The following is a 22857-nucleotide window of genomic DNA, read 5'->3' on the forward strand; positions in this document are numbered from 1 at the left end:
CTGATAGAATTATTGTCCATCTTGTTCCAATTTCACTAATGTTTCTTTACAGTAAGTCCATATATATAAATATAATGTAATATGTAGTTGTGTTGTTGTTGTTGAAAACCAACGCCTGGTCACCTGGAGGTGTGAGTGCTGGCTGTGGAGCACATGATACATGTGTCCTGCTTGCAGGGGTGTTATTCTGCATGGTGAGGCTTGCAGGGCTGACTTTAAAGCATTAAGACATGGTGTGATGAAATACATCTGGGGTTGCCATTGATAAAAAACTGGGCCACAGCCTTGCAGAAAGAGATGACAGCCCTGGCTGCTGACACCCCATCTCCATTCTGCTGGCCGCACACAGGCATTCATGCCCGTGGGATCTCTGTGCTGCAGTATCCTTGTTTATTTTATTTGTAAGGGTTTTTAGGGACTATGGGTATCATTATTTCCAGCTCAGACTGCACACAGCAACATGCCCGAGCTGTACCCATCAGCCTGCAGGGGGGGCTCTTAACGAGGCAAGCTTTGCACTTAACACCGAGCAACACTAAATCCATGCATACCTTTGGGGTTGTGCATTCAGCATTGCAAGTAAAGCCCTGGACACCAAGCAATTGCCTTGTATCTTTCGAAAACTGGTGTTAACATTAAGGCAGCCACACGTCACCTAGGGCCATATGTAGGTAATACGTGTTTTGCGATTCTCAAATTGCGATTTTTAGAGAATCGAAATTAGAGAATCGCAAAATGCAATGTAGGTAGGATTAGCAAAATATTTTGCGAATCCCACCGATTCTTTATGTGCGAATCGCAAATTGAGATTCGCAAATAAGGAATACCTTCTCATTCATTCCTATGGGCTAGAAGGCCCATAGGAATGAATGGAAAGACATTCTCAATTTGCGATTCTCAATTAGGGAATCGCAAATTGAGAATGCAATTTCAAGGTTGCAAGGGTGTCAATAGGACTCCCTTTTGCACCCCTGAAATACGCATATTTTGCGATTCCTTATTTTGCGTGTGGGTTTTTGTGTGCTATTTAGCACACTGCCCAAATTGTGATCGCAAATGCTGAAATTCTGTGAATTTCTGCATTTGCGATCGCAATTGGGCTGAATACATATAGCCCCTATTTATTATATCTTAAACTAAGCATGAATTTTTACTGAGCAATCAGACAATCTGGTGGTGACACTGTTACCAAATGCTCCTGAATGTGGAAAGCGAGCAAGTAAGTGCTTTACAGAAGAGGTGAGATATTGTGACTTATTGAAAAAATGGTGGTTTCACGCGGAGGCTTTCATCTATCCTAAAAATGTATTTATTTTGCTTTATGTGCTTTCACCCATAGGCTCAGCGATTTGCAAATTAATTGCATTCCTTTTGTTTTTGGACCTCACAATTAAAAGATTGAATTCTACATAATTTCATCTAACATTTTATCTCACATATGTTTTAAAAGATTGATAGAGGGTGAACATATACCTACCTTCTACCTCTATGCTACTGAGGCATTAGTTTATTCATACAACAGTGGTCCCTTGCTCTGAATTATTCAGCACCGTGTTATTATTAACTGCAAATTTTGTCTTAAGTATTGTTCTTTTGTCGATGACCTAAAGTTTCATATGAGGGTGCTGCTATTTCTCACAAACTACACATGATACCAAGAGTCAATACTGTTCAGAAAGTCTTTTAATTGACAATTGCACATTTCACTTGTTGCAACCTTTCACATGCATTGTTATTTGAGTTCATGAAATGTTCATGTTGAATTATTGATGCATATGTAGATAGCGCTTTGCTCGTATTAACGTAATTATAAGCATTAACACATATATATTTTCCCCATGATTAGATCAAAATCAAGGATTACCTTAAAAAAAAATAGCAAAGGTGTATCTTGCCCTCTAAAACTACCAAACCTATCATGGAGTCACCATTAGAGCACATGCAAACCAGGAATCTATCCCCGAGACAATCGGGAGTCCTGGTTGGTTGCCCAAGATTCATCTTGGGTATGTTGTAAAAGTATGGGACTCTTGGGAAAGAGGCTGAATTTCTTACAAAGAAGTCCCCAAGAGTCCCATACTTTTACACCATAAACAAGATTCCCAAGAATCTTGGGCAACCACCAGGACTCCGGATTGTCTAGGGGATAGATTCCATTCTTGTACCTCTGTCCAAGTTTGCAGATGCATTTCTCCGACCTCTGATCCAAGCAACAGGAACCTACTTGGGAGACACAAAGACGGTACTACAAATACTCCAGGATATTGGGTTTGACCCTGAGAAGAACCTTCTCATTGTTACTTGATGTAATGAGCCTGTATATGAGCCTCCCACATGATGAGACACTGACCATTACTGAGGAAGCATTATTCTCTACCGAATGGGAATATCAAACACCACAAAATGTGGTGATAAAGTGCCTATCATTTGCACTCACAAGGAATTACTACATTTATGAGGGCACCTTCTACCAACAGAAGTACGGAACCAGCATGGGGAACACTTTTGCCCCAAGCATAGCTGGTCTCTACGTGTATCATCTAGAGACAAAGGAAATCCTGAATGCCAGCAACACCTTCTACGGCCATATAAAAACTTGGAAATGGTACATCAATGATGCCCTTGTGATATGGGAAGGGGACATCCCGTCTACAGAAACCTTCCTGGTTTGGCTAAATCAGCAGGACAATTTTCTAAAATTCACGAGCACTACCTCATGAGACAACCTGGTGTTTCTGGACCTCAACATATATCCAGGTGAAGGGACTCTGAAAACGACAACACATTTTAAAGGAACAGCAAAGAACTGCCTACTTCTATATAATAGCTTTCATCCTTACCATCTTAGGGCGAATCTTCCCTACGGACAATTCCTCTACATCCAGAGAAATTGTACGGAACTACAGGATTTCAGGAGCCAGGCATTTGACCTGCAAACTAAAGTTTTGAAACAAAATTACCCCAAAAGCGTCATTGACAAGGCTATGAAGAGGGCAAGAAACAAGAACAGGGACTCCCTGTTGGAGGACAGGGTTACCGTTGAGCAGGAAGAGGGACCCATCCATGTTACCACGTTTAACACACATTCAAACCAGATCACGAAAATTGTTAGAAAGCACTGGAGACTCCTCAACTGCTGTCAACTGAACATCCCTAAACCCATGTTCGCACACAAGAGAGCAAGAAATTTGAAGGACATGCTCGTCCACACTAGACCAAGGATAACTCCAATAACAAGGCCAACAGGCCTACTACTACCACCAGTGCAGGGTCATAACTCGTGTGGCAACTACAGTACATGCCATCTAACCTGCAGGAGCAAGCACATTAGATTCAGAAATGGCCTGGAGTACATAGGAACGACCACCAGACACATCAAGGTTCACATTAGGGAGCACAGGAGCAACATTTGTTGCGGGAGGAGAACAACCAAGATGTCGACCCACTACCTGACAGGGAAACATGGGGGGAGGACTTGAAATGGACCGTGATTGAACAACTGTATGGCGAGAGTGGCCTATTTGAAAAAGAACAGTGGTGGGTGTTCCGCCTGGGAACGCACACAAATGGGCTCAATGGCTATATACCATGGAACAAGTTCTGCTGAGGAAACTTCCTGTTCCTAGATATATGTACGTACACTGCCACGAATGCTAAAATACAGCCCTTGCAACCTACCTGATCACCTCATTTGGGATAAACTTGGGTGTCTTTTTAGTCTTTCTATCTGTGTTTCAGAATGCAGCACATGTGGAAGGAGGAACAAACAAAGAGAAATAAATGTATTTTCCTTGTTGCCTTTCCCTGGCGCAGCATCAGACTCCATGGGTGTTGCATGGGAAAACCCAAATCAACAGCCACGGAAAATTTCGGGGGCCCAGAGTAAAGAAAATCACTGGCTTGCTGTACTCCATATCGGCGAGGCCATTCAATGAGGCTTTGCGTTGCCTCATTGATACGAATTTGGAATTTACCCACTGGAGAATCACAAAAAGAGGATTGTGAATAAGCCCCGTAGTGTAAGGCAAAATAAAAGCACACTCAAAAATATGTTTTAATTTCCTTAAAAGAATGTATGAAAATAAATTAGACTCAAAAAATATATATTATTGCATAGAACTCATTTAAATATTAGCAAATTTACCTGGAGAAACTAATTTTGAAAAGATACACCATGAAATTCAGCCAAACAATTAAAATCAAATGGATAACACTTAATGATCTTCAAATCTTTGTAAAGCGTAAGTGCTTTTGGTGAAAGATGCATTGCGAGGTAGAAAGCACCCGCCACTGACACAGCTTCTTCTTTCTTCACTTGGTTTCACAGGTTCCTCACTCTGTCTGCAGTGAGAGCTGCCTCCCAGGGTACCGCAAAGCGCCAAGAGAAAGGGAGCCAGTCTGCTGCTTCGACTGTGTGCAGTGTGCAGATGGAGAGTTTTCCAACATGACCGGTATGTGGAAGATTGATGCCCTAAAGACTCACATTAAATAGATGTTCAATACTGGGAAAAATAGTCATGTGTCAGAAATTGAATAGTGACTGCAACACAAAACCTCAAAAGAGAGGAAATAATAACAGTTAATACAGTATGCTCAATGTTATATCTGCCAACGCCATTTCTGTTATCTAAACTCATTTAGTTAGAAGATAATGATATAATCTTTACAAATCATTGTCACATATAGAAAACAGAACAACATTAAACTCCTAAAAACAACAACAGATGTCAGCATTTTTGATAATATGATGCAGAAAAAGAGGGGTGAAAAAGGGTTCAATGGCACTTACTTGAGAATTATTACAGAATATTTAGACACAGTCGAAATAAATATGATCAAAAGGGAAGAAAGTTTACACAACATTCACAAATTACAGCCCCACTTGAGGTTCTATGTAAACCTATATACACCCATATGGCATATGTAAATTTGTATGTGTAACAATTTTTACTAATAATATTGTCTCCGATAGATGTTGTCCCTTCAGTCTTGTTCTTTAGAAGCACTTTATTGCAAACTCCAAATGGTTCCTGATAGTAGCCAACACATGTTTCATCATGGTCATGACTTCATCAGGGCTACAAGTACCAAACAGATAATAGAAAAGAACTGTCTAATCTCAAAAAAGCTCCTTTGTGATAATATGATGTTAAACCTCCATCAGCAGCTTAACTCGGTACACTTGTGGTGGGGTTAGTGTGATGTATAGTGTTGTGGATGTGATGTACTTTACCTGCAGGGTTGATGTTGCAATTTTCAGGAGTGTGAGACCATCCTTCATCCAGGGACTCACCATAAAATACCCACTGAAAAAACCGTATGCTATACTTGTCTCATCACTTTCAGTAACCTAACTACAAAATGTGTGAGGTGTACATTTCTCTTATTATGATATCTCTTCATGTAGGCATTGCTTATAAACTGATGTCTGAATCAATGTTTTTAAATGCTTTACATATGTGTCTCTGAAGTTAAGCCGACATGCTTGTGGCCAAGATACCAAGGAATGAGCATAAGGATAATTTTCTGTGACCTGTTCTAGGCCCTAGGCTGTGTTAGTGGCCAGTGGTACACATACCTCCACCACTACTAATATTCCACTTTCCAACAATGCTACTAATCATGTGCACTCCAGCATCCCCCAGGGACATAATCAGGCATACACTTCAGTAACAGTGATGACCAGAGCAAAGGCGCCAGTATTGGCAGTGCAGAGACTAGCCACAGAGGAGATGGAGGTGGTTACCAAGCAGGTATGTCTGGCTGCAGGCAGGTGAAACAAGGACAATATACCAGAGCACAATGGGGACACTCATAACACTATCTACACCTTCGCCCACACCATGAATGCTCCACATATGCCCATGTGTAAATGTGTTGGACTATGTATGCCTCACTCTCCCTCTTGGATCTCTGGAGTTTGTACATAAAACCAGGTGTAGCAGCCATGATATTCATCACTAAGCACTTTAAGTTCTGTTTTTTCATTGGCGTATCTTTCCACTGTTCTGCACTTCATGCTGTCTTCGGCATAGCCTGCCACATTACAGCTCTTCATTCCACAGTGGTCCCAGTCGTCTTGTGCTAGCAACCTACCACTTTAAAGTGTGTGTGACATCTGTGTATTCTTTTCGGGTGTACCTGAACGGCCAGGGTCTGTGTGATGAGGGGACTTGTGGATTCATCAGCTCTTTCCTCTGCTTTCAATTATTCTGGCTTGTTGTCACTGGTATTTTGTACTGGGAGGTACAGCCATTTCCCTGTTTTGCTATTCTCAGTGGCAATCCCACCTAGGTGCTGTGTTCAGACACTTTGGCTCTCTCTAGCTTCATCCTGTGTTTTGTTCTTTTGGTTTATTATGAAACGCCAATGCTGGTGGACAGACTCCTGGTGCTTCACAACTATGGTCCATATACTGAGGGTGAACAGTCTGGTCTCAGGGATGTGATTGTGAATGCACTCTGTGCCCTTGGTACCAAAAGGATGGGGGCTGGTTTTGAAGCTGTATGGGCCATGTTTGGTACAGGGGTGCCGTTTTGCAGCAATGCTATAATATCGGCTCCCTGTACCAAAAGCAGTAAAAGTGTACCCTGCCTTCCCCCATTCAATTTCTAAGGTTGGTTTGAATTCCCAGTCCAACCCTGTCTATAGTAGTCTAAGGTGTACAAACAATTGTGAAATCTTACTAAGTAAACCAGTGTGTTCTGCGTATCGTATTGTGTGCTTGTTTGCCCAGAAATTCCCATGCATATATTGTCTTCACACACATTGCATCCAAACTGTACATTTCCTTCAGAAAATGTTACCTAAATGCCTTGTTCTTTTGTTATATTCCATATAGACACAAGTAACATCACAAACTTTCCCCTATATTCTTCCCTAAATTACAGACGTAACAGTTCTGAGGCACTGACCTTTTACCTAGATACAACATTGCATTCAGAACTTGGGTTTTCACTAGTTTGAATCTCATACATTATGCATGAGGCTTCTTGGAAGCACAGCAGGACTAACAGCAGGATGAACATCTTGTGTATAATATCTCTGTATAAAGTTCAGACCCAACGTCATCCTTCATACTGACACAGTAACACAGCAAGGTAGGACCCCTGGGGAAAACTGTGGGTATATATACATCATATCTTGCTTTAGAAAGACAGAGTACTTCCCAGCTGACACATTGACCAGAGACGCTGAGGTTCCTGCATGCTGATGCTCCAGCTAGCAGTGGTCTAACATCCCTCGCGGGGTGTCCAACTACAGACCAGGACGGGGTCCCACATTCTTTAATTCTCAGGTAATGGGGTGGACTAGATCCTAGAGGGATTCTTGGCATAACACCTACATAGATGCTAGGTACATTTAGGTGCATCTAGTTAAGGAGACATCATAGGAGTATGCACTTATTATCATGGATTTTATGTACTGGTATATATTCATGATTACTGCAAAATGGTAAAACTGTACCATCCCTTTACTTTCATAGTACTGCTAATCATATATGTCTGATACTGTCTAATGTTTGTTGCAGCTCATCTATTCTATGCTAGAATAACAACTAATCAATAAATTCTTATTGAAACTCCCAGTATGCTTATTCTGTGTATCTCTGAGACAAACTAAGTGAGCACGAGTGACTGAGCAAAAATAGTATATTGTTTCCACGATCAGGGTTGTCATGTTCTGAGGTTTCCAGAAACTATTTTCTTCCAGATAAGAGGAGATTCTAGTGGCACTGTGAGCTACCTAATACAGACAGGCCTAGGTATCAGGTGGGGATGCACAGAATAAGTCTGCCCTAGTCCCACAGTTAATGTACTCTAAAATGTGCCGATCCGACATGGCACCACCAACATTGGTTGGGTACTTATTTAATAGTAGAATCTGAGTAGTTCAGTTGTGCTATTCTCAGAGACCCCTACTCACAAAACACCAGAGATATCTGGAGTGGGTGGGCACAAACTTCGCCACAGCTGTGTAGGCTAAAAATCCTATTTATTGGCTCTTGGTTAATCAAGCTTGAAGGACACAGTGTTCCTTATTTGTGCATAAAAATCCGTATCTTATTTCCCTTAGGCAAAATTTTTCTTTACAAAAATGATTTTGACAGGAGATAACCAAGTAGTAGATCTACACCTCTCAGCCAGAGAAGAAAATGCAGCTTCAATTGTCATTGGAGAAAAATTCAGACATACAATCACCCTGAAAGTGTTAGAAAGTGGTTTATCAGTTGGAGGTGGCTTAGTAATTTTTGTGATTGAGGCACACAAGTCAAACAAAACAGAGGAATTTTATTCATGGGTTACATTCCCAGCAGCAAATGCAAAAACAAATACATCTCACCCTCACACAGAAGAAGATGCACCAGTGGATTATTGTCTGGTTGGAGACATTGAAGTTCCACTAACGTACCAGGAACATTTATACTGGTTTAAAGGCACCCTACCTAACACACGAAGAAGAGCAAGACTCGGCCCGCTTGAAGGAGAATAGGGCAACATGGTCAATATTAGCATCGTACACACCACATTCTGACAATGCCACAATGCCACAGGGAGACTTACTTGTACAATATAACGATTTAATAAAAATATATAGAAACTTGACACAATTCGTCATGAGGGCATTTACAGTCCAACTAGCAATAGTTGCAATAAATGAAACTCAAACTCTTGGTACAGCAACTAAAATCACACCACAAACATTTAAAAATATGTATTATTTTTTCTTAAATACACCACAGGTTTATCTGAGCAAAAATAATATGTTTTGAAAGTGGCATAGAAAATGATGATTTCCACAATCACAACTATTTGCTAATATTTCTACATTCCTGGGACTTCTTGTGGTTAGCTTATCCCACATACACAAAAATCAGCATTAACAAGGCTAGAATCATTGATCATTCAGACCCCAACTGAACCCGTAAATTAAGAGAAAATAAAGTAAGAGTGCATGGTACCTTAAAAATGGCAAGAAATCAAGAGAAATGATTTATCACCTCTCTTTGTCAGTGGAGCACAAGTGTTCTTAAATTTCATTGGCCCAGGTCTAGATGCTAGGTCTAGAAGAGGTGTTTACCATCCCAGCTCAGAAAAGCAGAAGACCAGTAGGGAAGGGCTTACAGCCAGATGCCAGTGAAAGTAGCAGCAGTAAATAAGCTGTGACTAACAAAATAAAGTTCTACAAATGGGCCGGTACTCCGAAACAGCATGTAACGACTTCCCAGAGTCCATGCTTCACCAACACCAGCAGACATCAAGTGGAATGGAGTGTCTCCTGTGACTTCAATGTGACCAACGTCCTAAGTGCATGGACTATAGTTATTATGCAGTACACGGCCGCCCTCTGACATAGACTGCAAAGGAGTCTAACAATAGCATATTAATGCGTTGAAAGTTTATTAAAATATTTTTGTGACACCAATATGTATTGGCTGCTGGTGTTGTCTTCTGAGGTTTCCTCTTGATTGTTTCCCACTACAAGTTTGAGCTTTTAGAGCTTGTTTATATATATCCAGCATATGAGCATAATCTACTCAATTTGCTTCTCTGGCTTAAAGTCAGTGATACTCAGTTCCTGTGACATGCTGTGGGGAGCGTAAAGCTCTTGACAGTCAGCTCAAGACTAGGATTATTAGTGCTAAGTACATGTTAGAATTGGGGGTCTCTGGTTGGCGCAAGAATGCACTTGTGACAAGCAGGGACCCTCTCCTCTAAGTCAGGGCGACGGATGACCCCTTTAGAATGACCCTTACTCACCCTCTAGGTGCGTGGCGTGAGCAGACAAGGCTATTCTCCAGGCGTTGTTTAGTTAAGCATTTGTAATCACACACACAGTAAAATACACCAATCCCCCCACAAATGGACAAAAGGCTGCGAGTATATAAAAATACGCTTCTTTATGTAAAATATATATATCTCTTAGGTCAGACTTATCACAAGACCAAATAACGTTTCTGGTGCACCACAGGTTGTAAATAGGCAAAGATTCTTAGTTTCAGTTCAAAAAGGGGAAGTTCTTTGGTAATTTGCTTTTACTGCGGATTTCTGAACTTCAATGTTCCAACATTAGCTCTGTTACGTTTTATCTCCCTTGGTGTCTCACTTGGTGTCTCAAATTCCACAGTTCTCTCCGTGTTCTTGCCTTTCAAAAGAAAGCCTCTCTCTGTTCTGGGGCTTTGGGTCTCTCCCCGGCCTTCGGCGTGCCTTGCAGCGCCTCTCCTGCCTTCAAGGGTGAAACTGACTCGGCCCCTACCAACTCTCACGCATCTCGCGGTAGGCTTTGAATGGAGACAACAGAGAGCCTCGAAAAACCCTGGGCCTTTTCCAGAGGTGGGGGCTGAGCTGTGGAGCAGCAAGCAGGCGATGAGAGGAGCCTCTGGGGCCAAGGCACAGGGAAGGCTGATGTCGTCTTCAGGAATGCTTCTCTGCTCGGCTCGGGGGAAACACAAGTTGCGGGCCCGAGCCCGGTGGTGATTTGAGGAGCACTTCACGAACACTTCCTCTTCTTTGATGGGGTTGGGCCGAGTCGGCACAGGCAGCGCGACTCGGTCCGGTTAGCACTTTGGGATCCCGTCTGACAGCGGAGGATCTCCGGGGGTGACACGCAGCACAGGGGGCCCTCAGTACCGACGGTACAGCGAGGGGGCTCCCTTCTCAGTGCAGCGCGGCCTCTCCTGGGGGCAGAGCACAGCGGGGCGGCCGGGTGCAAAGGCAATGCACGGGCGGCCGTCCAGGCTACAGGTGGCTCACGTCCTCGGGATTCCGGCGGGAGGGGTCAAAATCAGGCTCAGGCGCTCCGTTAAGACAGGCAGGGGTAGAGGAGCGGCCGGCCTTAGCCCTGGGGCAGAGAGCGACTCCGGTCGGAGCGAGGCTCTCAAGGGCAAGAGGGCAGGCTGGCTCCCGAGTACCACGGCCCTAGGAGGGGGCGAGAGGGGGCAGATTTCACCTCCGGCGGGAGGAAATACTCGGCCTCAGGCAGGGGACGAGCCAAAGCACAGGAGAACCCACTGGTCCTGGGGTTCAGTTCAGGGGGCAAGCTCAATCAAGCCCTTGGAGAATGTTTAGAGCACAAGTCTGCAAAGTCTTTCAAAAAGTCTTCTCCTCTCCTTCTTCAGCAAGGCAAGCAGCAGGCCAGTCCTTCCGGCGTCTTCTTCTCCTTCTATTCGGGCAGAGGTTCTTTGTGGTAAAACAGGATTCTGATTTACAAGGAGCAGGGCTCCTACTTTTATACACAGTTTCTTTTGTTCTCACAGGCCAGGGGGGCCTTTGCATAACTGCTCTCAGCCCCTGAGCACTTGTTGGGGGTACTTCTGCTTCTGCATTCAGTGTGAGGGCAGGCACATCAGCCGCTCCCCAGGGGGGCGGAGCCAGCATTGTGTGGACAGGGGCAGCCAGGAGTACCTTGATGATGGGGCTTCGCCCTTCCTGGGCCAGGTGCAGGCTGAGTCATCAGTCGCTCCCCAGGGGGGCGGAGCCAGCATTGTGGTGGCAGAGCACAGCCTGATGCATCACTCAGGGGAAACTCCCACCACCCACTAAGGTGTCATCCTGCTATTCACAACCTGTCAACTCCCAGCCCTGTCACTCACACACCCAGACAGTCAGATACACACAAGAGCAGAGGCGGGCTGAAATGGTTAGACAAGCAAATGCTAACTTTCTAAAAGTAGCATTTGCAAACCCAGGATATTAAAATAAACTTTACTAAAAGAAATATTTTATTATTCTGAGTTCAGGCATACTAAACATTAATTTCTACCATGTTCCCTGAGCCTGCTGGGATTATAGAGTGTAATAATTCCAGCAGCCCATCCTGGCCTAAGGGGAGCAGGTAGCCTTACAATAGTGAAAAACGAATTTGGCTGTAATTCACTATTAGGACATGCCACACACATCAGGGCATGTCCTACCTTACACTTACAATGCACCCTGCCCTAGGGCCTACCATAGGGGTGACTAATATGAAGTTAAGGGAAGGTTTAGGGGCTGGCAAGTGTGTGCACTTGCCCAGCCAGCATGACAGTACCAGACTGCACGCAGGTTCTGCAATGGCAGACCCTAGACACATTTTAAAAGGCTGCTTCTGTGGGTGGCGCAACCAGCGCTGCAGGCCCACTAGCAGTATTAGCATTTACAAGCCCTGGCACTCCTGGTGCACTTTACTGGGGACTGACAGTAAATCCAATGAACCAATCAGGTATACCAAACACAGTTACATTTTATACAGGGAGAGCATATGCACTTTAGCACTGGTCAGCAGTGGTAAAGTGCCCAGAGTCCTTAAACCAACAAAAACAGGTCAGAGAGAGTATTGGAGGAAGGCAAAAAGTTCAGGGATGACCCTGCCAAGAGGGTCAGGTCCAACAGTACATGTGCTCTTCAATCACACCACAAACATTTCATGCAGCGATGTGCAAAATACCATATGAATGTGAATACATGCCATTCTGGGTAGCTCAGTAAATAACACAGCTCATGGTAGTATACTACCCTGTATGAAAAACACAGAATGTTAAAAATCTACTTGCCCATGGGGATAGCATCACAAGTAGAGGATTGAACCACCTGGGGTACAGTCTTTGCTGCCATTTATACCAGAACTCATGGAATTCCTTCATTAGCAGTGATACCAGATGTATTAAGACAAATACACAACAAGTACAGAGCAGAGCCTGCTTTGAACTTAGGGATGAAGTTACTAGGTAACTATGCCCAGGAAGCAGCTATAATAGTAGCTAAAATTAAGGGAGAACCAGATTTGGTGGCAATCCGCCAGTGCCTAAGATATTTCAGTCCCTTAGAACAGGAACACAAACTACCCAAAATAATTGAAACTGGATATGCAAAATTATGCAGAGACAGTTTGGGTGGGAAAGCTTTAAAACCACAACTAATGGACAGTTACGAAAAGGACACTTCCAAGCAGACACCTGCTTCAACTAAGAAGAAGTGGGATGATAAAAAACAACAAAACTTGAACGAGAACAGATCTCAATTCGGAGGTAGATCTTTTCCTCAGGAGCCTTCCGAAAAAAAAGGTATAACCTTAGGAATAGGGATAATATTATGAAACCTGACAGGTATCAGGATTCTGATACACATTCCTCTTATTCCTTTCAGGGTTCATTGTAAAACTCCTGGAGGGAAAGGTGGTCAGAAAGTCAAGAAGAATGAAAAACGTCCAGAGACAAACAGCACGCTTAAGATGACACTTCCAAAAAATTGAAAAGCCACAGTTCAAAAAGAATTGCTAAGAATTCTGAGGACTTGACTACTGAATGGGGAAGGTGCTCTAACGCTGCTAGACAGTGCGGCAGAAGTGAAAATAGCTCACCAGAACCTCAAGGGATTTCTGGTGACAGCAGACTTGAATGATTATATCATGATGGAAACACCTGATACTAGGGTGAGAGTCCCACATAAAGTATATGAAATAACGCTCCAGAAGAAGGGGGAAAAATGTAGAACAGTGAGAAGTCTCTTTTGGTATAACCCGACGTTTTGCTATGACATTTTGTTTGCTGAACAAGATTGGCTGCCAGCATCCGTCATGGATTACCCTAAAGTAGAAAGTGTAATTCTACCAGCATTCTCTGATCATATTCCCAGCCACTTGCAACATACATATGCACAGGAGTGGGGTGGTAGCCCAGGCTCCAGCAATATACAAAAACCATGTTGGATTGGATTAGGATTCACATAATTCCTTTACAAAATACTCCAACTGTACAGACGCAGTATCCAATAAAGCAAGAAGCTGGAAAACAGGTCATGGAGATCTTAGATCAACTTGAGTGCCAAGGGGTGATTGAAACTTGCACCTCTCACATGAACCATTCTTTGTTTTCTGTCATGAAACCTGGTAATACATATCATTTAGTTTTAGATTACAGACATGTAAACACTTGCACTAAAACATTTGCAGTCCAAAATGCACACAGTGCCACATTAATGAATAACATTGTGCAGAATAAATATAAAACAACTCTTGATATCTCTAATGGATGTGTTTGCCAAAATATAACACCTGAAAGTAGGTGTTTAACATCATTCTCAGCCCTAGAGTCTCATTGGCACTTTTTTCTCCTCCTCCAAGGGTATGAGAACAGCGTGGGTTGTTTTAGTCCAGAGTTACTGGATAATTTTTAGTTGATGGAAGATGACCTGGAGGAACACATTTGCATCTAAGGGCTACAAATTCACTTTAAAAAATCGAAAATCACCCATCTCATTCCCCTGTTTTTAGGATATGAGCTTTCAAGTGAAGGAAAGAGCATGGGTCTTAGCAGTGTGCTGACTGGTGTAAAGCACTTCAATGCCTCGTCTCTTGGCAGGGGTAGTAAGCACTATATAAACACATTTATAATTACTTTTAGCCATATTGCATACGCTAAACCAATTGGTTTTCCCCTCACTGTTTATCCCTCCCACCCTCTCTTTCCTCCATCTTTAGATTTGAACAAAACAAACTCATGCATGGGAAAGAGGTAAAAATGTGTGTCACTTGGCGGCCCCTAAACCCTATCCACCCTCATATATTCTTTATTTTGAGGATGTTTGACCTTGAAACTTGTGAGCAATCACCAGCCTACCATATATAACAGGATTGTCCTGCCCGGGGCAGCTCTTTTGAAGTAATGTTGACATTTGTTGAATAGGTTTTTTCACTCTTATTGTATACGCAATACAGAGGTGCTCCAGTGCCATTGTGAAGAAGTACTTTGAGGTTTAAACATGACAGGATGTTGCAGAGGAAGGCTCATGGCAGCCTCCTGTGTGCCTACCTGTGGAAAAGCACCTCATTCAATAATCTCTTTTCTGGTTTTCGCTATCTCCTAGTGTGATATGCCTTTACTCTTCTTTACCTCACTCAAATGTTTCGAGATCGATACATGACGAGTTACTCCAGTATGTCTGTGCATTCTGGGACTTGAACTCTTGCTTTTATAACATCTCACAGCAAACTGAATTCCAAACATAAATAATGAATCAGTTCTTCTGAACTGTTCACACATTGACGTGCTAAACTTAATAGGTTTGTTTGCTGGAGTGGCAGGGTGTTTTATGTCCTGCTGGCATGTAACTGCATACGTCCATGCTTCATTGTATCGAAATAAATAAATAATGTTGTGTAGTCTGCATTGTTTACATTGCAAAAAAGATTGTTCACAGGCACTGTTTTATTTCTTTGGTTATCCTAAAATTATTTAATGCAAAAATGTGTGTTTGCACGGATTTCAAGTGGGGTGGCAATGTGCATAATTTTCGCAAAAACATTATATTTCAAATCACCTTCTGTGTGCCTAAATTTGAATCATGATTTATGCTTTCTTTATGTATTACTATTCGCAGACACATTTGCAAACACTTACACCATCTATCTCAGATGATTTTTCTTATGTATTTGCAGAAAATGTTTTCGTAGCATCACACACTGATCCGTTTCTTTGTTTCCTACACACTTTCAGTATGTCCTCAATCAATCAGGGAATTGTAAGCACGCTACTCACCCATAAGGTTCTCAAGGCGCTGAAGGGGGTTCCGCAGATCTGTTTAGCCGAAGTACCAGGCTTTGAGGATCTTCCTGAAGGTGTTCAGGGAAGGGGCATGTCAGATGTCTGCCTGTAGCTCGTTCCAGGTCTTGGCTGCAATGTGAGAGAAGGATCTTCCTCTTGCTCTGGCTCTGTGAATGCATGGGGTTTCGGTCAGTGTGAGGTTGAACGATCAGAGGTTTCCTTTGGGTATGTTGAAGTTAATTCTGTCATTGAGGTATTTGGGTCCATTGTTGTGTAGGCATTCGCAGGCGTGAGTGAGGATTTTGAAAGTTACTCTTTTTTCCAAGGGGAGCCAATGGAGAGTTCATAGGTGTTTACTGATGTGTTCGTGTTGGGGATGCAGAGGACGAGTCTGGTGGAGGTGCTCTGTATTGTCTGGAGTTTGCGGAATAGGGACTTGTTGATGTTGGCGTAGAGTGTGTTTCCATAGTCTAGTCTGCTGGGGATGAGTGATGGGTGACTGTCTTTCTTGACTCAGGGGGATCCACTCATAGGTTAAGGCACAGGATGCTGAGGGTGTTAAAGCAGCTGGAGATGACGGCGTTAACCTGTCAGTTTGTGGTGAGTGATGAGTCAAGTACGATGCCTAGGTTTTTGGCGTGGACTAAGGGGGTAGGTGGGCTTCCTTGGGTGGTGGACCACCAGGTGCTGTCCCATGCAGAAGGGGTTTTATTGAGGATGAGAACTTCTGTCTTCTCAGATTTGAGCTTCAGGCAGCTGTTGGTTTTCCAGATTGCGACTTCTTGCATTCCTTTCTGAAAGTTGAGTTTGACAGTGGTGGGGTCTTTGGTGAGGGAGAGGATGAGATGGGTGTCATCGGTGTAGAAGACGATGTTCAGGCCATGTTGTCGGACGACTGCTGCGAGGGGGGCCATGTAGATGTTGAAGAGGGTGGGGCTCAGGGATGAGCTATATGGGACTCCGCAGGTGATTTTTGTGGGGTTGGAGAGGAATGGTGGGAGTCTGATCCTTTGACGTCTTCCAGTGAGGAATGATTGTATCCAGTCCGGGGCTGTTCCTTGTATGCCTGCGTCTTGTAGTCTGGAGACAAGTGTGCAGTGGGAGATGGTGTCGAAGGCCAGTTATAGGTCGAGTAGGATGAGGGCTGTAGAATGGCATTGGTCCAGGAGGGTGCGGATGTCATCTGTGGCAGCGAGTAGGGCGGTCTCTGAACCGTGGTTGCTTCAGGATCCCTATTGGGATGAGTCAAGAATGGCGTTCTCTTCAATGCATCGTGTCCTTTTGGCTGTTTTCTCTGCAATTGTGGCTGCGAAGGGGAGGAGTGAGATGGGGCGATAGTTCTTGAGTTTGGTGGGGTCAACTGCAGGCTTCTTGAGCAGAGGTCTGACTTCTGACGCTTCCAGTCATCTGGGAAGGTGCCGGTTTTGAAGGTGGTGTTGATGGTGCGTATGTCATTGGCTCTCTCATCAACTTTACCTGAATTTACACATTTCTCTGTATAGTTGTATAATTATTTCCTACATTAACCATAAAACACCATTTCAGATACCTTTCATATTTAGATTTTTTCTGATTAACAAATACAGCACTTACGTTGATCTAGCTTGGTTTTCCATTCACCTTTTACCTATTCTCCCCCTAGCTGCGACAAGTTCAAGCCTACCTGTCAGGTACATGATTTTTTATAATAGTACTATTCCATTGACCAAATCTGCCCAATTTATAATAAAATAAGAAGCAACAGTATATATTGCCTTTCTTAAAAACAAGTCCTAGTACTTCAACAGACTTTCAATAACTTGCATTGAACAACTATTCACCAAACTACAACTTACAACGAAAAACAACTTATTATTAATCACATAGACAAAACCGAATGCATTTACCAATGCTTTTGACTGCTTTCTCCTTCCTTAGTCCCTGTTTTTTTAGTGCGTCTACTCTTTGTGTTTCTAGTTTTGTACTGCTTTCTCTCTCATTTCCCCTGTTTGTGTGAGTGATTGCTTTAACCTCATCTTTCACTGCTTTCACCAGAAAAGCAGCTAGCAACTTCAGTGACTTGAGATCCTCATGAGTGATTTGCGGAACAATAAAAATCATGATTTAGTTCTTGCTTCTCAGTGAAATCCCCTTTGTTCTTGTGGGGGGGGGGGTGGAGTTGCTTCCTAGCTAGTTACTGGTAAGGTGCTTCCTGAAGTCATTGAATTTGCTGTTTTGGCCTTCTGTAGTCGAGGCTTGGAACTTTGCTGTGACCTGCTGAATGTGTTTGACTACCACAAACTGGGGGATATTGTGGGTATTCATTTCTTGTCCTCATTTTGCGATGATATGGTCCCCTTTACTCCATTGACCACCAACAGTTGAGGCTCAAATGGGAACTGGGACTTTGACCCTGGTCTGATCTTTTAGAAGCATTAGGTCTCCTGGTTGTTTGCCATGAGTTTTGGAGCCCAGCATGCTGGCCAGCAGAGTTGAGAACTCTTCCAATTCAAGTCCAAAAAGCAAAGAAATTAGGCATAACCATAGATGACAAACTGAACTTTAATAAGCATATCAGCTCACTTGTCTCTTCTAGCTTCAACACTTTGAGAATCATCAGGAAGATTATTGCTTATGTTCCCCTCAACTCCAGAAAAACAGTAATTTCTGTACTAATACTTACGAAATTGGATTACTGTAACAGACTTTTTGTTAAATTCCCCAAAAAATACTTGAGGAAACTCCAAAGCGTGCAGAATGCTGCGGCCAGGCATATTTTTGATCTTCCCAAGTTCCATCTGGTGTGAGCCTCCATTAAAGATCTTCACTGGCTGTCAGTGAATAACCGTATTAAATTCAAGGCATCATGCCTCACCTATGAAGTCTTGCATGATCTAGGTCCTAGTTACCTCAAATAGTCACCCTCCTGGTACATACCCAACCTTTGATCGAAAAACTCCCTGACTGTCTCTCGCCCCAGTTTTAAGAGACTCAAATGGGGAAGCAGTTATTTTTCCTCTGAAGCCCCAGCTCTCTGGAACAGTCTACCTATAAATATCAAAGCAGCTCCCACATTATTGTGCTTTAGGAAATTAACAAAAAACAGGCTTTTAACTCTAGCTTCCCACTGCTCTCACCTATACTGATTTTCCCAACTAGCGCCAAGACAGCAATGGGTATTCAAGCGCTTTAGAAACATTTTAACATAACATAACCAACCTCCATAATTTTACTATTCCACACATCCCTCGTCTGCACATCAGGGTATCTGGTCCCAGCGGTACTCAACTCAAGCCTCTATACATCCATCCATCAATATACACAGAGGAGATGATAAACTGTACTTTTCAGAAGGTATAGGACCAGATGAAAATGTTTAGTCCAGATTCCAATTCAAGGACTCACTCATGGCATTTAAGATTTGGCCTTGACAGTGGAGTATTTAAACAAGGGGAGGGTGGAGGGGTTTGGACCATATCAGTTACAGTATAACATTTGTGTACTAGCCTCTGTAGTAATGGCTTTCTAATTTGGTCAGTCTATGTTCAAAAAAATGAGTCACAGAGATGTTCTCTCACTGGCCTGCTGCCAGGAACATTTCAGTGTGTGTTAAAGCAGTTGCTGTAGGCTCTGTCTAATTTAAGAGTCAAATTAATCTTCATGAGCTCTCCCCTATCCCAAGCCATAGGATCATTTTCCTAGTGTGTGTAAGCACTAACTCCAGCAGTTTAGATACAGGCCCTTTACATTAATTGTAATCAGGAGGAATGAAGTCCAGGTTCTGCAGCTGTCCAGACTTTCTGTTATGCATTATCCATAGAAATGAGTGGTTGACCTGGACAGTGTAATGTGCAGCCAGGCAGGGAGATTCCTGCTGTGTTTGGTGTGTACATATTTAGCATCTGTAGTGACAGTTCTCCACTGCCTCATACTCCATATGGGCTAACTCTTACAGTGGGAGGAGCAGCAATGCCTTTCTCTTCACTGCTCCACTGTTGATCACTCCATAAGTGAATATTGCAGTCAGCACAGGCTTCACACACACTGTGTCATCCCATCACCAGGTCTGGCCGTGGTGCTGCTCTACAGAACTATGCAGAATGGTCTCTAGGGGGTTGCATCACCCATTTCATTCATCTGACCACAATGCTCCATCACGGTACCCCCTCAGTGTGATGCAGTAGCAAAGGTGGGGGACCACTAGGATTCTGCAGGACCTCAGAAGGGATGGTAACCTACATCCTCACTTCCACTTAATGTTGTTAATTTTCTTAGGGATCTTGGTCTCCTGGGATGGTGCATTTTGGTCATAGGATGTGTATTATCAGCATTATATACTGAAGCAATAGAATAGATCAGCATCCTCTTTTCTAGTCATAGTCTAGTGGTAAATTATCTAATGTCAAAGAGAGGTGAAATGTGTGGCCATTAAGTCATTGCATTTGACTAGCACGAGCCCAACCCAAACCCTGCACCTTACATCTAAAATTGCCTAAAGAGTCACTTTTCCATTAATAGTAAAATATTTTCTAAACAGATTGAACCAGTGGAAATGACTGTATTTGAATTTTATTGTAGACATGAAAAACTGTATGCAGTGCCCTGAGGACCAGTGGCCGAACGTCAAAAAGTCTGGATGCCTCCTAAAGGTAATTGTTTTCCTCTCATACACTGACATACTCGGCATAATTTTGGCGACTGTGGCCATGATCTTCTCTGCTGTCACAGCTGCAGTGCTGGGAATATTTCTCAAACACCAGGACACACCAATAGTGAAGGCCAATAACCGTAATCTCAGCTACATACTCCTCACTGCCCTAATGTTGGCCTTTCTCTGCTCCCTCCTATTTATTGGACGGCCTGCAGCATGGACCTGTTTGATCCAACAAGCTGCATTTGGGATTATTTTTACTGTTGCAGTGTCTTGTGTGTTAGCAAAAACTGTCACTGTTGTCATAGCCTTTAATGCCACCAGGCCTGGGAGCAGATTAAATAGATGGCTGGGTTCACGGGTGTCCGGCTCTATTGTCCTCATGTCCACACTTGGAGAAGTGACAATCTGTCTGTCTTGGATGCTCACCTCTCCACCTCATCCTGGCACTGACACACAGTCTGAGACTGGGAAGATAATTTTGCAGTGTGGCCAGGGTTCGGTGACGGCTTTTTACTGTGTGATTGGTTACATGGGACTCTTATCCTTTGCCAGCTTCATACTCGCATTCTTAGCAAGGAACCTCCCGGATAAATTCAACGAGGCCAAGCTCATCACATTCAGCATGCTGGTGTTCTGCAGTGTCTGGGTTGCTTTCTTTCCAGCCTACATCAGCACTAAAGGCAGGTACATGGTGGCCGTGGAGATCTTTGCCATCTTAGCTTCAAGTGCTGGACTGCTGGGCTGTATATTCTTTCCCAAATGTTACATCATCCTGTTCAGACCGGATATCAACACCAGAGAACATTTAACTTTACATAGTCATTTATAGTTTAATATGTGAGTTCAAAATGTACCCAATTCAATATTAAAATGTTGTATTTCTAGAGGGTATGACAGAAATGATCATCCTTTTGTATAACCATTTGACTGCCTGCAGGAAAGCATGAATACTTCCAGTGGTAGATAGTTTTTAAGGCCATCCACTGTGGATGATTTTGAATCATAACTGTACTTGCATAGTTCCAGAGGTTTTACTACTACTAGTTTGCCTGCAGCACTGATTGTACCACCCAGAGGATGTGGCGTAATTGATAAGAGGAGCCCACCTTGCAGCTTGGGAACTGGATTTGAGTCTCAGTGGGAGGCTCAACATTCTGTGATTCTGGGCAAATGACTGTAATCTCCCTGTGCCTGAAAATTAATGTGCCCAACTGTAATACAACTGGTAAAGTTTTCTGATACTTTGGGTTGAGTTCACGTTATATAAAATTAAAAAAAAATCAAAGAAGCCCTTTCCTCAGGCTTGCCACTACAAAGCCTGTCTGTGTAGTTTCACTGCCACCTCAACATGACATTTAAAACCCTTAGCCTAACCTCAACCTCACCTTTATCTCATATGTCATCTCTAAGGTAGGCCGGAGGTAGCCCGAGGAGTATATAATAATCATGTGCTTTTATATTTCACAATTCCCTTATAGTGAAAAACTACTAAATTTGTTTTTCACTGTTGTTAGGCCTACCATTCCTATAGGATAACATTGGGGATTCATTGTATTTAATAAGCTATAACTACTAATTGGGAGCAGGTAGATCAATCATGTTTGGTAACTATGACATTGCAATTATAAACTCTATTTATTGGTAAAGTAAGATCTTCCAATACAATTTTGAAAATGCCACTTTTGGAATGTTTGTATGAACAAGTTACCAAAGCTGAAATGATTACGTCAATACTTTAGATTCTGGGTCAAGTTAATGAATTCTCATGGCCTGTTTATTTATTCACAGTTATTCTCTCTTTTTATGCAAATATTTCTTGAGCACTACAACATAATTTTCAGACCACAATTAAAATATCAGGCACATTATTACATTAGGCAAACATAAGTAAACACAGCATTACAAAACATATTTTACAATACATTAACCAATAATTACAAAACTCAAAAGTGTTCAAAAAGTACTTCCCACTTGAAAACTAGTCTGATAATCAACAACATGGAGAGGTTATAACCATTATTATTGTTTGAAAAATGAACCCCTTGATTGAAACGTCTCGTCTGGCTTAGAAATTCACTCTATGTCTTCTAATTTTTGGTTATTGGCTGCTATAATGTTTCTGGTAAAAATGTAGCACTCCCCAAGTGTGTCTGCCAATGTGTTTCAAGCCAATTGTTGGTTTTGAGTTCTCCTCAAGACACAGGCTGGTTAGGTTTTGTGAAACAATAAATGAAATAACTTTTAGAACATAGCTACTGTTAAGTTCCATTCTTTATTTGTGTCTCTTCAGCCACTCTGATTTTTCAATTACCTCATTCTACTTTAAGTGCAACATATGTGTTAGGCTTTATGAGGTGAGGTTTTTAAGACAAGTGTGCATGACATGACACACAACTACATGGGAGAAAATACATACAATGCATTGAAAAATAGATAATTTATTATTGCATACTGCTATTGATTCTCTCTCCGGTTCAGACCAATGCAGAAAAGAAAAAGTCCAATATGTTATGTTTTGCATGCATGCCTTACCTAAATGGTTTAAAAAAAGACATTTAGACACAGCAATAAAGGTCAGTCATACTTATAGGGATTAAAAAAACAATAAGGTCCTGAAGAACACTGACCAAAGCACATAGGTGATGCTAATGGCTGAAACATGTTGACTTCAGATGTATAGGGTCACTACTACCCTATGACATCC

The 22857-nt window shown here is 42.6% G+C and overlaps 1 protein-coding gene across 1 annotated transcript; it reads left to right on the forward strand.

The window, feature by feature from the left end:
* The first annotated feature begins 20077 nt into the window (after positions 1 to 20077).
* On the forward strand, positions 20078 to 22356 carry LOC147725258 (vomeronasal type-2 receptor 116-like). The gene has a single exon (XM_086967153.1). It carries the CDS (start codon positions 20080 to 20082, stop codon positions 20980 to 20982), a length of 903 nt encoding a protein of 300 aa, XP_086823279.1. The 5' UTR covers positions 20078 to 20079; the 3' UTR covers positions 20983 to 22356.
* The last annotated feature ends 501 nt before the right edge of the window (positions 22357 to 22857 follow it).

This window comes from Lissotriton vulgaris, chromosome 4_1 (assembly GCF_964263255.1).
Source record: "Lissotriton vulgaris chromosome 4_1, aLisVul1.2, whole genome shotgun sequence".
In the NCBI taxonomy this organism is placed as follows: Eukaryota; Metazoa; Chordata; class Amphibia; order Caudata; family Salamandridae; genus Lissotriton; species Lissotriton vulgaris.